The 11,604-nt window shown below is 40.0% G+C and overlaps 2 protein-coding genes across 2 annotated transcripts; both read right to left on the bottom strand.

Moving 5' to 3' along the window:
* Positions 1-1,697: 1,697 nt before the first annotated feature.
* On the bottom strand, positions 1,698-5,406 carry LOC112572985 (repressor of yield of DENV protein homolog). The gene is made up of 7 exons (XM_025253015.1): positions 5,332-5,406; positions 4,292-4,400; positions 3,926-4,025; positions 3,516-3,693; positions 2,980-3,080; positions 2,612-2,667; positions 1,698-2,053 (listed from the first exon to the last, which is right to left on the bottom strand). The coding sequence occupies exons 1-7, from the start codon at positions 5,395-5,397 to the stop codon at positions 1,899-1,901; spliced, it is 765 nt and encodes a 254-aa protein (XP_025108800.1). The 5' UTR covers positions 5,398-5,406; the 3' UTR covers positions 1,698-1,898.
* Positions 5,407-5,655: 249 nt separating this feature from the next.
* On the bottom strand, positions 5,656-10,936 carry LOC112572824 (repressor of yield of DENV protein homolog). The gene is made up of 7 exons (XM_025252726.1): positions 10,842-10,936; positions 10,244-10,352; positions 9,716-9,759; positions 9,294-9,431; positions 8,241-8,340; positions 7,653-7,765; positions 5,656-7,148 (listed from the first exon to the last, which is right to left on the bottom strand). The coding sequence occupies exons 1-6, from the start codon at positions 10,878-10,880 to the stop codon at positions 7,749-7,751; spliced, it is 447 nt and encodes a 148-aa protein (XP_025108511.1). The 5' UTR covers positions 10,881-10,936; the 3' UTR covers positions 5,656-7,148; positions 7,653-7,748.
* Positions 10,937-11,604: the final 668 nt, after the last annotated feature.

The following is an 11,604-nucleotide window of genomic DNA, read 5'->3' as shown; positions in this document are numbered from 1 at the left end:
AACTACCAATGCCAGTGTATCAGCTTAACCGCGAGGATAAACAAGAATAAAGAGTAAAAATATAAACAAGTGAGATGTAAGAGTTGTAGGTCAGAGAAGATTGCTCGTTGTGTCATAGTTGGTATACATATAACAAATATTCTCTTTGCAGCTGTATTAAAAAAGGCTAGATAAATTCTAAATAGTTGACTGGTTGTTGCCTTTTTGAACAAGGGTTGGTTGGTTGGTTTAGTTAGTAGGAAAGTGCTTCCACTTCGAGGTGATTTCGTGGGGAGAGAACTGCATTATACTATATTTTAACTGGGAAAAAAATCAGATTTTTCTAAAGTTCCTAAAGTTTTGAAATCAGGACACATTATTGAGACCAGAAATAGCCGTTTTGTTAAAATATTAAAGGGATATAACTGCAGCTTAGATCCTCGATGCCCTCCCCTCCCTCACAGATACAAATGGCGGTGTATCCCTTACGTGGGTTATCTCCTGTTCTCTAAACTTTCAACCGCTCACAGCTGCAGTAAAACAATGGAGCTAAACAGCCAAGAGGCCATAACTGCGGTACCTAGCTACGGGCTGTGCGATCATGCACATGTAAACGGACACTAAATTAGAAACATTGCAGATTTGCTACAGATAGAAGATAATAGTAAATAAAAGGATTAAAGCACATAAAGAGCCTTACAAAGAACGAAGTAGGGGGTTCGAGGAAGTTAAGCAAAAACCTAAGCGTGCAAAGAGGTCATTGCATTCCACAGATAATGTACAGACCTTGTAGATAAGTCTAATTATTTTTTTTTTACAAACTGTTTTACGAAGGCACATCGAGGTATTATGTCGAGGCCTCTTTCTTTTAGAAATATTTTGAATTTTTGCTCCTGTATAATCGGAATTGAAAAATACCCTTGGAAGAAGGTAGTCATACAAACATAGAAAAACCATTATATGAATTACTCACCGTATAATAACCCATAAAGAATCATTATTTCGCTCCAATAACCTCGCGCACATTTATTCATAGAACGCATGACAAAGGGCATCATATTCTGGTATTAATTTACAAGGACATCTGCCTCTACAATTTTTTTTTTTTTTTTTTTTTTTGCAACAGTGAACTTTTGATTGCGACAGCCATCCTTGGGAATGTTGTACAACCGCACTAACCCATTGCTTGTACTGGCTGCAAAGCTCTGGGTATGTTTGTATCTTAATTCTGTCTGAAATTACTGGACTGTCAAACCAGACTAACTGTCAGAGGAAATTAGAGGTGTGCTTGCTTAGTTCTGCTCCCCTGCGCCAGAGGAATGTTCGGCGATAAGATTACACAATGGTTATTAAGTCTGTGGCCTAAGCTGACATCTGACCTTTGTGGTGGGTTTTCTGAGCTGACGAAGAACTTAAGCCATAGACAGATATTTATGTCTCCTACCCATTGTCACTGAATCGCTGATACAATAATTTTAACTGTGTCTGGCCTACGGGACGGAAAAGGGTTTGCAGGGCATGAAAACGTTCTGAGGGGACTGCCTGGAGAATCTTTCCATCATCATCATCATCATCATCATCATCATCATCATCATCATCATCATCATCATCATCATCATCATGTTCCCTTACTTTCGATCTCTTCTTATTTTTGTCTGCTGGTCGTTGATACTACTTAAAACCACTCTCAAAAGTTTCTTTGAATATTTTTACTCATTAACAGATGTCAAGTAATAAAAAGATTAAATGAGAAACAACGATGGTTTCTTAACATGAGGTTGACAGAAGATGAAATGGTACGGACTGTACAACCTAGGTTGTTAAAGAAGTGATAAGGCAAAGAAGCTGTACAACCAGATGCTCACGGGGGCATCAGTTGTTATCGTTGTTGTCATCATCACTGCCATCTTCTTCACCTATCACAGGAGGACGATGGGGAAGTTGTAATTTTCCTGTAGGTCACCCTGGGTGAGACAGGTGGATACAGTGGAGCCTGTGCTATGATGCACTCTGCTTGGATAGTACACTTGTCTGAAAATAGTCTGATCCCTGCGCAAGAACTCGCGCATCGGGGCTGGAGAAAAACAGAAAAACACACTTAAAGTGAGATTTGGGACTTAAAGCACCCCGTTCTACAGGGTACTCAAGTACATCCAGTACTGCAATCATATGATTACTGGGATTCATTGACTAGGCTATACCTCTGGAAATGATGGCAGTGGTGGTTTACTCAGAAATTAATACAATGTGTATCTCACTAGTAAATACAACTTGTATATCACTAGTAAATACAATCTGTTACAGAGATGAGCTCAGGCGTTTGAAAATACGTTTTGTAGATTAGTAGACTTAAAAGAAAGGAAAAAAATGATAGCACATTTGTAATGGCTCCATTAAGATGCTGACATTTACAACAAAATTAAAGAAAGTAAGGAATTAAGGCTAAAGTAAAAACTTTGAGACCGTATGAAATGAAAGGTTACATCAAGTCACATTTTTCTGTGACAGTCTGTGGTGTAAACCTAACTAGTTATCATCCAACTTTTTAAAAAACATACTTTTTCGCTTATTTGTACCTCTTCGTGGTTTTCTTTCCAGATCAACAGAGGGTGGAATTATTCGTGCTGGGTACACATCCTTCTTGCATTTGAAACACTACGGACTGTTTCATTCATGAGACCTGTTGAGCTGAAACCAGTCATCATCACCATCATCATCATTAGCAGCAGCAGCATTTCTTGATTTTTTTTTAATATAATTAATATAATTTTTTTTAATTTTTTAAAAATAATCACCATCAGCATAGCAATAATCATACTTTTGTTCTTAAACATAATTTTATTATTTATTGCTTATAGTTAAAAAGGAAAGAATTACCATCTGTAGACACCCAGACCTATGAAGGAGAAGGGAAATCAGCCAAATCATGTAGAATGTAGACCATACTTTAAAAAAGGCTTTCAAACCACACCTTGTGCGCGTGAAATAACCTGGACTCACATGAAGGTGTTGCTGCAGTCACACTCAAACACCGCCAGCCCCCACTCGTGCTCCCGGGGCACGGGGTCATACTTCACGTCGCATTGATGACACTGAGATACCTGCAACCAGAGGTCAGGAGCATCTCGAAACTTTCACCTCCAGAACACTTAGTCATCTTAAGTAAAATTTCTGGGCTCGGCAGCAAAACTTGACTGATCTCCCAAAAATTCAAAACCAAAACAGTCTACCCAGTATGTTTGTGTTTAATTAATCAGGAGGTAAGAGTGGTATCAATGAGAGTCTGGCGAGCTTTCCTCAAGCCGTGTCTAATCACAATAAGTCACTTCTCGTGTTCCCTGAGGCTCTCAGTCTATGGAAGCTGTTGTCTTGACCTTCAGGACGATGGATGGACGAGAGTTTGACAGAAAACTGTTTGTATCAAAGTGACTGATAAAAGGAATTTCCTGTCATGTCGATTGGTGCTGAACCAGCCAAGACTTGGAGTAATGACCATTTTTTATAGTTTCAGTAACAACTCTAATTGTTGTCTGTACCTCTTTCCTTTCTGGGACCTTTCTCCACCAGTATCTGTTGCAGTTTCCGCAGGCGAAGAGTCGGATGGAGGCGCTGACACCACTGGTCAGTTCTTGTTTCACGCGCGTTGCACTGATTTCTCTCAGGTCCCTCAGAGCCTGCAACATCCACTCACTGTACAGTCGACCACACAGCGACCTCTACATTACTTCCGACAGCTTGATAAAACAGCCTGGGCTTAGCTTCTTTGATCTCCTTTGAGTTCTGTTTTTGTGTTTCAGAATCTGACACAGACCTTCCTTGAGAGTTATTACAATCATCTAGTAGTTCTTGGAAAACTCGCGTTGCTACCATTATTTGTTTCATTTTTTAAGATACTCATTATATACTTCAGTCATCATGGGTTGTCGTATTGGTGTCTGCAAATTACATCCGTGGTAAAAGAAACATGAAAGTAAACTTGTGGTTGCCACTGGTGACACTTACATCTCTCCGATGAAGAATGAAGGCTGTGACTTCATCTGGATTGCCTTGACAGAGTAATGAGCAATAATGTTGATGTAATAACTGGAAGAACAGCAGCTTAAAAAGAACTCAAACATTTGCTTTATCAGCACAACTTTTCAAAAAAATTTAAACCTGTCAATGTTTAAAACCCACGTGACACTACCACACACCGTGTATACAGAGATACCTGCAGGTAGAGGACGCAATATCACGCGCGCGCGCACACACGCATTGGAGCGCATGCGCATACACACATATACACATAAACACTAAAGTATCTTATGTTTACCGTTGAGTACAAAGAGAGCAGCTTTCTCTAATCCACCCTTGGCCACTATCAGCTCCCTCGCTTCTTGAAGCGAAAATCGGCCGCGGAACAACTCTTGCAGCTTCCGGTCCTGCAAGGGCAGTAAGTCACTTGTCACACATATTTAACACATGGCGTGCTCAGTTCTCATATAACTTTTATTCCTTTATTCTGAATGGCTGTAATGGACAGGTGTGCCACACAAACATACACCACCTGTTCTTTCATTTCACAAAAGACCAACATCTGTTCACGGGCTACTTGTTTGCTTATGTAGCCCGCAATAATTTTACTACTTGTTTAGCATTTTTATCCAAAACCAGACAGACGAACGTGAAAGCATAGAAAATTAAATTACAACCATGTTGTGATCTCCCTCTAATACACATTTCTCCTGAATTTCTAACTAGTACTTTACCCGCAAATAATCTACAGCTTTAACCTGCCAGTTCTGTTGCTCTGTAAACTTTGAGTTAAAGCATATGCGATCTCTCTTACTCTCTTTCTCTCTCTCACACACATCCTCTCACTTCCTCATTCCCTTGCATGCACGTACGCACACATCACACACACCAAGCAATAGAAAGACTGTTTGGAGGGGGGGATTAAAAGGTGATAACAGAAATCATGGCCTGGTCTTTGCTTTAAGCAATACACAATTCTTCTCACGAAAAGCTTGTAAAACGAAAGTAGATCTCTCGTCAAATATGAAGAACTATACTATCCAGATGTCGACTAAATAAATTTCAAACTATTTTAACCACCTGTCCGAACACTTCTTCACATTCACTTCTTATGTTTACCAGCTCAAACTGAACAATGTTTAGCCGCGAGTCTCCCAAAAGCCTGGCCTGCAAGTCAGACGATGCAAGTCAATGCAAGCACTGAGGTGTACAAACAAGAACAATGGAGTGTCGGGTGTAACTGCTACAGTATACATAAGAGGACAGCAAGTCTACAGGCCCACATCCCCCACACAACACCATATCACACAGGTGAACAGAATTCCCCAGACAACCTACCTGTCGACTGGCGTCCCCTTGGTCGTCATCGGGTGCAGCTGCCATCTTGGTCTGAGCGATTATCATTGACGACCAGCTGTCGTCAAAGCACGTCCGTAAAGGAAAAAAGTCGGGTAGTGACAAGGTGGATAAGAATAAGAGAGTTGTTTGCCGCTGATTTTGGTTGTTAGAGACTGTGGTGGTGTCACAGACACACAGTCACTCTTACCACAAAACACGAACAGTCCAAACACAAATTATATATAATGTCTGAACACAAGACAAATATTAACACACAGTCGCCTCTCATTCACTTTCACTTTCACTAGTAAATAATTCACCACAATGATGAAAAAGTCTTTATTCAATAAAAAGCACGATATTCACAACAGGTCAACGTAAAATCACAAATACATAGAGTTATCTCCTCAAAGGGACATCACTCTCAATAGTATTACCAGCTACAGTTTATTTCCAACAGAATGGACAGAAGTGAACTGATGACAACTACAGTCAGAAATGAGTGCGGGATTAAGAGAGTCGGGGCCAGAGGAAAGAAAGAAAGTGAGAGTAAGACTAAATAGAAGATACTAATGAAAAGATGATAATAACTAATGATTGTAAGTATTAAAACCTGGAAAAAATTTTAAAATTAAAAAAAGACATGAAGAGAGAGAGAGAGAAGGAGAAATAAGAGAATGAGACTTTAATGTAACAATAGAAGACATGAAACTGACATGATAATAAATGTTGATTGTGTTGAAGAAAATTATAAACGAGATATGAGCAAGGGGGATAATTATATTACTTAATATTGGGTTATTCTTTTGGTGTGTAATTCTTATGATAATCTCAAGTTACTTTGAATCAAATATCGTTGAAACATCGTTCAGCTTACAACAAACTTGTGAACATTGTTGTCACCGGTGAAAACCTGAGTTAATGTGGAAGACACAGAAACACATTTTCACCCCTGACCTATTGCAGACATATAAACTCACTGAGTCACCGAAGGGCAGTTTACTCAATCCCCCAACTACCCCCACCCTATCAGACAGGTCTGGGTAAAGACAACAAATGAACCTTCTGGTTGTACAACATGAAAAATGAAAGTTTGCTATGATACACAACCTTGTCCCCATCATCTTGTAAGCAGCACTTGTTGTACTTATTGTTTTGTTTGTGTTTATACCAAAGCAAACTTCTCCAGTATAATTTATCGCTGGGATTAATAAAGTTGGTCTTTGATATTGTCACTGAAAAAGATAAACTAACCAGTCTTGACATATTTCTAAATGAGATGTCGTTGCTATTCGCTCTGTCACCAATAATATCAATCGATTAACAGACTTTCTTCTTCTTGATGATTTAGTGAGGTTTATTTATTTGTTTGCTAGTTTTGTTACTTTCTACTTTTCTGCTGTTGTAGTGTATTTGTTTTCTATTTTTAATAGTCGACCATCTCTTTATTATTTTTACAATATGTTACACCATTCTCTATTTTTATCCGGCATAATTGTTTATTCAACGATAATGACAAGTAACGAAATTAAAACTGTTAACAAAGATGGCTTCCTTGCATGAGGTTGCCAGGAGATGAAGTGGTATGGCCAGCAGCTATATAACCTACGATTTGGGAAGGATTCGTCAGTTATTGTCGCTGTTATCATCGCTGTGTTCTTCCTCTATCACACGGAGGACGATGGGAAAGTTGTAAGTCTCCCGCAGGGTACCCTGGGTAAGACAGGTTGTCACCGTGGAGCCGGTGCTCTCGTGTACTTGACTTGGGTAGTACACCCTTCTGGAAATTCTCTGAACAATTCTCTGGCGCATTGGAGCTGAAGAAAGGAAGAAACAAACATAAAATTCAATTTAATGCACAAACAACACCATCCACATAAAAAAAACCCAATTCTTAAGGCCAAGAATCTATTGTGTCACGTTGTCAAGGATACAGCAATGGAACAAGTGGGACTAACTGGCTTTATTCGTAAACAAACGTGACCTCAGGTGTCTGACCTCTTCTTGGCATGGTCACGATGTTCTGGGAGGGAGAGGTTGTTTCCTCTCATTTTGTGAATACAATCTGGCATGATGTTCAGGTCAGACTTGTACATTTTTACATCGTAGTAGAGCTTGAAGAAAGGGGAAAACAGGATAGTAGCATCTTTAACGACTGACTAGATGTGTTTGCAACACGAGACACGAGCTTCCTGTCGGGGTCAGAGGGCGTCAACCAAAGTCAATGTGAACAGTATGTTTTGGAGAGGGAAGAGCAGAGCTTGCAGTAACACAAACAGTCCTTTAAAAGTAAACAGACTTTTGTTTTCTTCTTGTTTTACCTCTTCTCGGGTTTAGCTGAAGATCATCGGATGGAGGTATAATCTCTGTGGGGTACAGATTGGCGAAGCACTCATAACACTGCCGAGTTGTTTCATTCATGATCCCTTGCGCTCTGAGAATAAAATCATCATCATCATCATCATCATGATATTTTGCCAGCATTTTAAGGCAAGTAATACAATAGTGTTATAGAAAAACATCTCAGGACAGTTCTATTGAAGTAAACATGTGTATGGTATGAGCTTGGTTTAAACTATCAACAGAAGACAGTTGCAATAATGTTTCCCAGACTAGAATAAGAAGACTAGTTTCATTTATAATGTATTACAAAGTTTAGTCTCAGTTATAACGTGTCCTGAAGACCAGTCTTAGTTATAATGTATCCGAATTCCAATCGTAATTATAATGTATCCCAAACACCAGTCTCAATTATACTGTAGCCAAAACGTAAAGCCGACAGGTAAAGTTATTCACATGACCGGATGTAAAGGTCTAAGTCACCTTTTAACAGCAAATAAATAGAAAATAAATTAAACCACAGCTGTATGTACAACAAGAACATGCAACCATGCACGATGTGAACTCACTTAAAGGAGTTGCCGCAGTCACACTCGAACAGAGCCAAACCCCATTCCTTATCGCGGGGTACCGGGTCGTACCTGACTTCGCACTCTGACACATTGAAACCTGCAGTGAAATGTGATTATTGTGTCAAATCTGACATCTACCCTTGACACCCTGCAGTCAAATGTCAGGCAGTCAAATGTCACTATTGTGTCAAATCTGACATATCTGACACCCTGCAGTCAAATGTCAGGACTGTGTCAAACCTAACATCTACTCCTGACACTTCCACCCCCCCCTCTTCTGTGAAGCGAAGTGAGAATTACTTTAAACCTGACACTCCATGACACTTTGACACTTGCAATGACATTTCATTTCTGTGTAAAATGTCACCTACCTCCCCATGATACTTTGAAATGTCTGCAGTGAAATGTCAGTCCTGTGTCAAATGACATCTGATAACACTTTGACACACCTGCAATGAACTGTCAGCAACTGAGTCGGTGTGTAGTTACCCCCTCAAGCAAGAAAATACTTGTTATTATTAGTGTCACTTCATGTAAACAAAGACAAAGTTTATTGTAACTGAAGACATGTAAGACGAATGTTGAGAGCAGGAAACTGTGACCTGTTACCTGAGGGACAGGTGTGGTGGCAGGACATTCTAGCAAAATATGGTCGGTGTAAGGTTCGACTGGAAATTTGCCCACCAGTCTAGGTAATTTATCAGGGATGATAACAAGTGGTAGGAAAAAAGTCAAACTCTGATTTGTACATGCCGGGTAGACACGGTGAGTCACTTACAGTTCACGGTCCCACATTAAGTTGATTAAGGAAACAGACTTTGGATGCTGGTCAATATATAGATGATGAGATAGTACTGAATATGGAGATGTAGGTGACGAAAAAAAGTGTTCGATAGTATTGACAGATTATCTTGGACTCGTCAAGATATGGAATGAACGATGACAATGAGCAGAGACTTCGTAAAAAAGGATGAAACCAAAGGAAGATATGCAGAGGGATTCCTTGTTAGTGGTTCTTGCATTATCGGTGAGATGAGATATGTTTTGTACCTCTTTCCGCTGTGGGACCTTCCGCCACCAGTACCTGTCGCAGTCTTTACATGCAAAGAGACGAGTGGAGGTGGTGATGCCAGAGGTCAGCTCATGATACACGCGCGCAGCACTGGTTTCCCGCAGCTCCCTCAGGTCCTGCAACATGGACTTCACTTGTCTGACATTCAATATTTCCTTTTTAATTTTGTATATTTCAAACAGCTCCTACGGCATTTAGTGTTGTTAAAAACATTGAGTCACACTTGGCACTGCGCCTCGGACATGAATGAGACATGTTTAATTGATAACATGATTTGACTCATGTTTAAAATTGGACACCGAGTCTACAGTCTTCAGTGATCATTGGGTGTCGTGTCTGAGGCTACAAATTATCTCAATAGTATGAACATTACTTTGTCTTACCCACTAGTTACACTTACCTCACTCAGACCAAAAATAAAAGTTGTCACTTCATCTGGATCCCCTGAACAGATGAGAAAACATCACCCAAGTCACAAATGAAAGAAGAGTAACATAAAGACAATATAAGCAAGGGCGTGAGCACATGACTTCACAAAAGCTGTCAACAGTTGATACAATACGAACATGAGTAAACCCAACCTTGAAAGAACACGCTAACAGACGCACATAAACACATGTAAACACATACAAACACACAGATAAACACATACACACACACACTCAGGTGTGACGATGACTCATTAAAATAATCTCATTAAAATAATGATCTGTGTTCTGGCTAAACATACAGTTATTATCTTTTCCTGATTTAACTGTTAAAGCAGATAACAAGCAGTTGTTGAAACTGTGGACCATCGTCAAAAGATAATTCTTTCATCTGATAAATCTTTGTTACACTCACACACATCTATACTCTCTCGTTCTCGAGGGCGCTTACACAGACAGATATATAAATATATACCAAAGGCAATGTTAATTAAGATTACCAGAAAGTACAAATTGTGCAGCTTCTCGGTATCCTCCATTGGCTATCATCAACTCCCGCGCTTCCTCAAACGAAAAGCGGCCATGGAACAACTCTCGCAGCTTCCGCACCTGCAAGATCAGTCACGTGACACACCCTTTGATGAGTGCTGAGGATACTTTCATTCATTCCCTCTGTCTCTTACACACAAGTACGACACTGGGGAGAGGGCAGGGGCTAGAGAGGATGGGGAATAAGGATAAATGATAAAAATATAAAGTTGTCTTTGTTTTAAGCGACACACAAACTCGTCTAGTGAAATGTTTTAAAAACGAAAGTACACATCTTGACGGATTAGAAGAAAAATAAACTAATCAACTAAACTAATAGGTGTTAGCGACTGAAATAGTCACATTCCTGACTTTACTAACAGTTTCAACGGCGGTCAGGTGACCCAAGTAGCAAGACTTTACAGATGTCAGCAACAACATTCCAGTGTCGAGTGTAACTGTTAATAATATGGATACATGTAGCACGACACCCACCCGACACCCTCATTCACATCCTCTACACAACAGGGTGGATGCTGGTTGCATCGCGAGTGAAGAGGATTCACCTACCTGTCGGTCGTATTCTGCTTGTCCCTCATCCGCCGCCATTTTGAAGTCTGTGCAATTATCACTGATGATAACACTCAGCCGGAACAGGAAGACAGCAAGACTGAGTTATCTTCCTTTGGTAGGATTTGACCCCCACCCCACACCCCAACCTATTTCATTGTTTTGTCCTTTATCATCACTGATGATGGAGAATATTAATTGACTGACTAACGAAATACCCGGGGTGCTACAAGACTGTCAGGGAATGGGAAATGAGGGACACATTAGCAAATTAGTAAATAAAGTTAGCAACATCCTGATTAAAAAGTGCGATCAGTTTTAGTTTCTATGTAAGGGAGAGAGACTTGGGAGAGAGGTATAAACATGCAGACAGATATGAGGAGGAGGAGGAGGAGGAGGTATGTTACGAGTACTTGACATGTGTTTATTCTTTTCCTGCGTTGTTTGTTCCCAAAGCCCCTTTCAGGTAATGTGAAAATGTATTTTTAATCCTAAATCTTGTTAGAAATCCTGCAACTTAACACAACTGCTGACGTCCCTTGTAACGGGTGAGAGAAGAGAATTAGTCTGGAAGTCAGAAAAATAAATTAATCTCCCTTTACCCGTACTCCCTTTGCTAAATTGACCGAGTGGAGCATTAATTATCTCGGTTCCTTTAATCACATCCAGTCTAGGAAATCAGTCTGGTTAGAGAAAACAAATAAAGTTGCTGGTTGTACCTCCTGGGAAACAGTCAGGTCTTCACACCTTTGTGCTAGACAAC

This window comes from Pomacea canaliculata, linkage group LG9, assembly GCF_003073045.1.
Source record: "Pomacea canaliculata isolate SZHN2017 linkage group LG9, ASM307304v1, whole genome shotgun sequence".
In the NCBI taxonomy this organism is placed as follows: domain Eukaryota; kingdom Metazoa; phylum Mollusca; class Gastropoda; order Architaenioglossa; family Ampullariidae; genus Pomacea; species Pomacea canaliculata.
The sequence above is the reverse complement of the archived record's forward strand: the minus strand, read 5'-3'. Positions and strand labels throughout refer to the sequence as shown.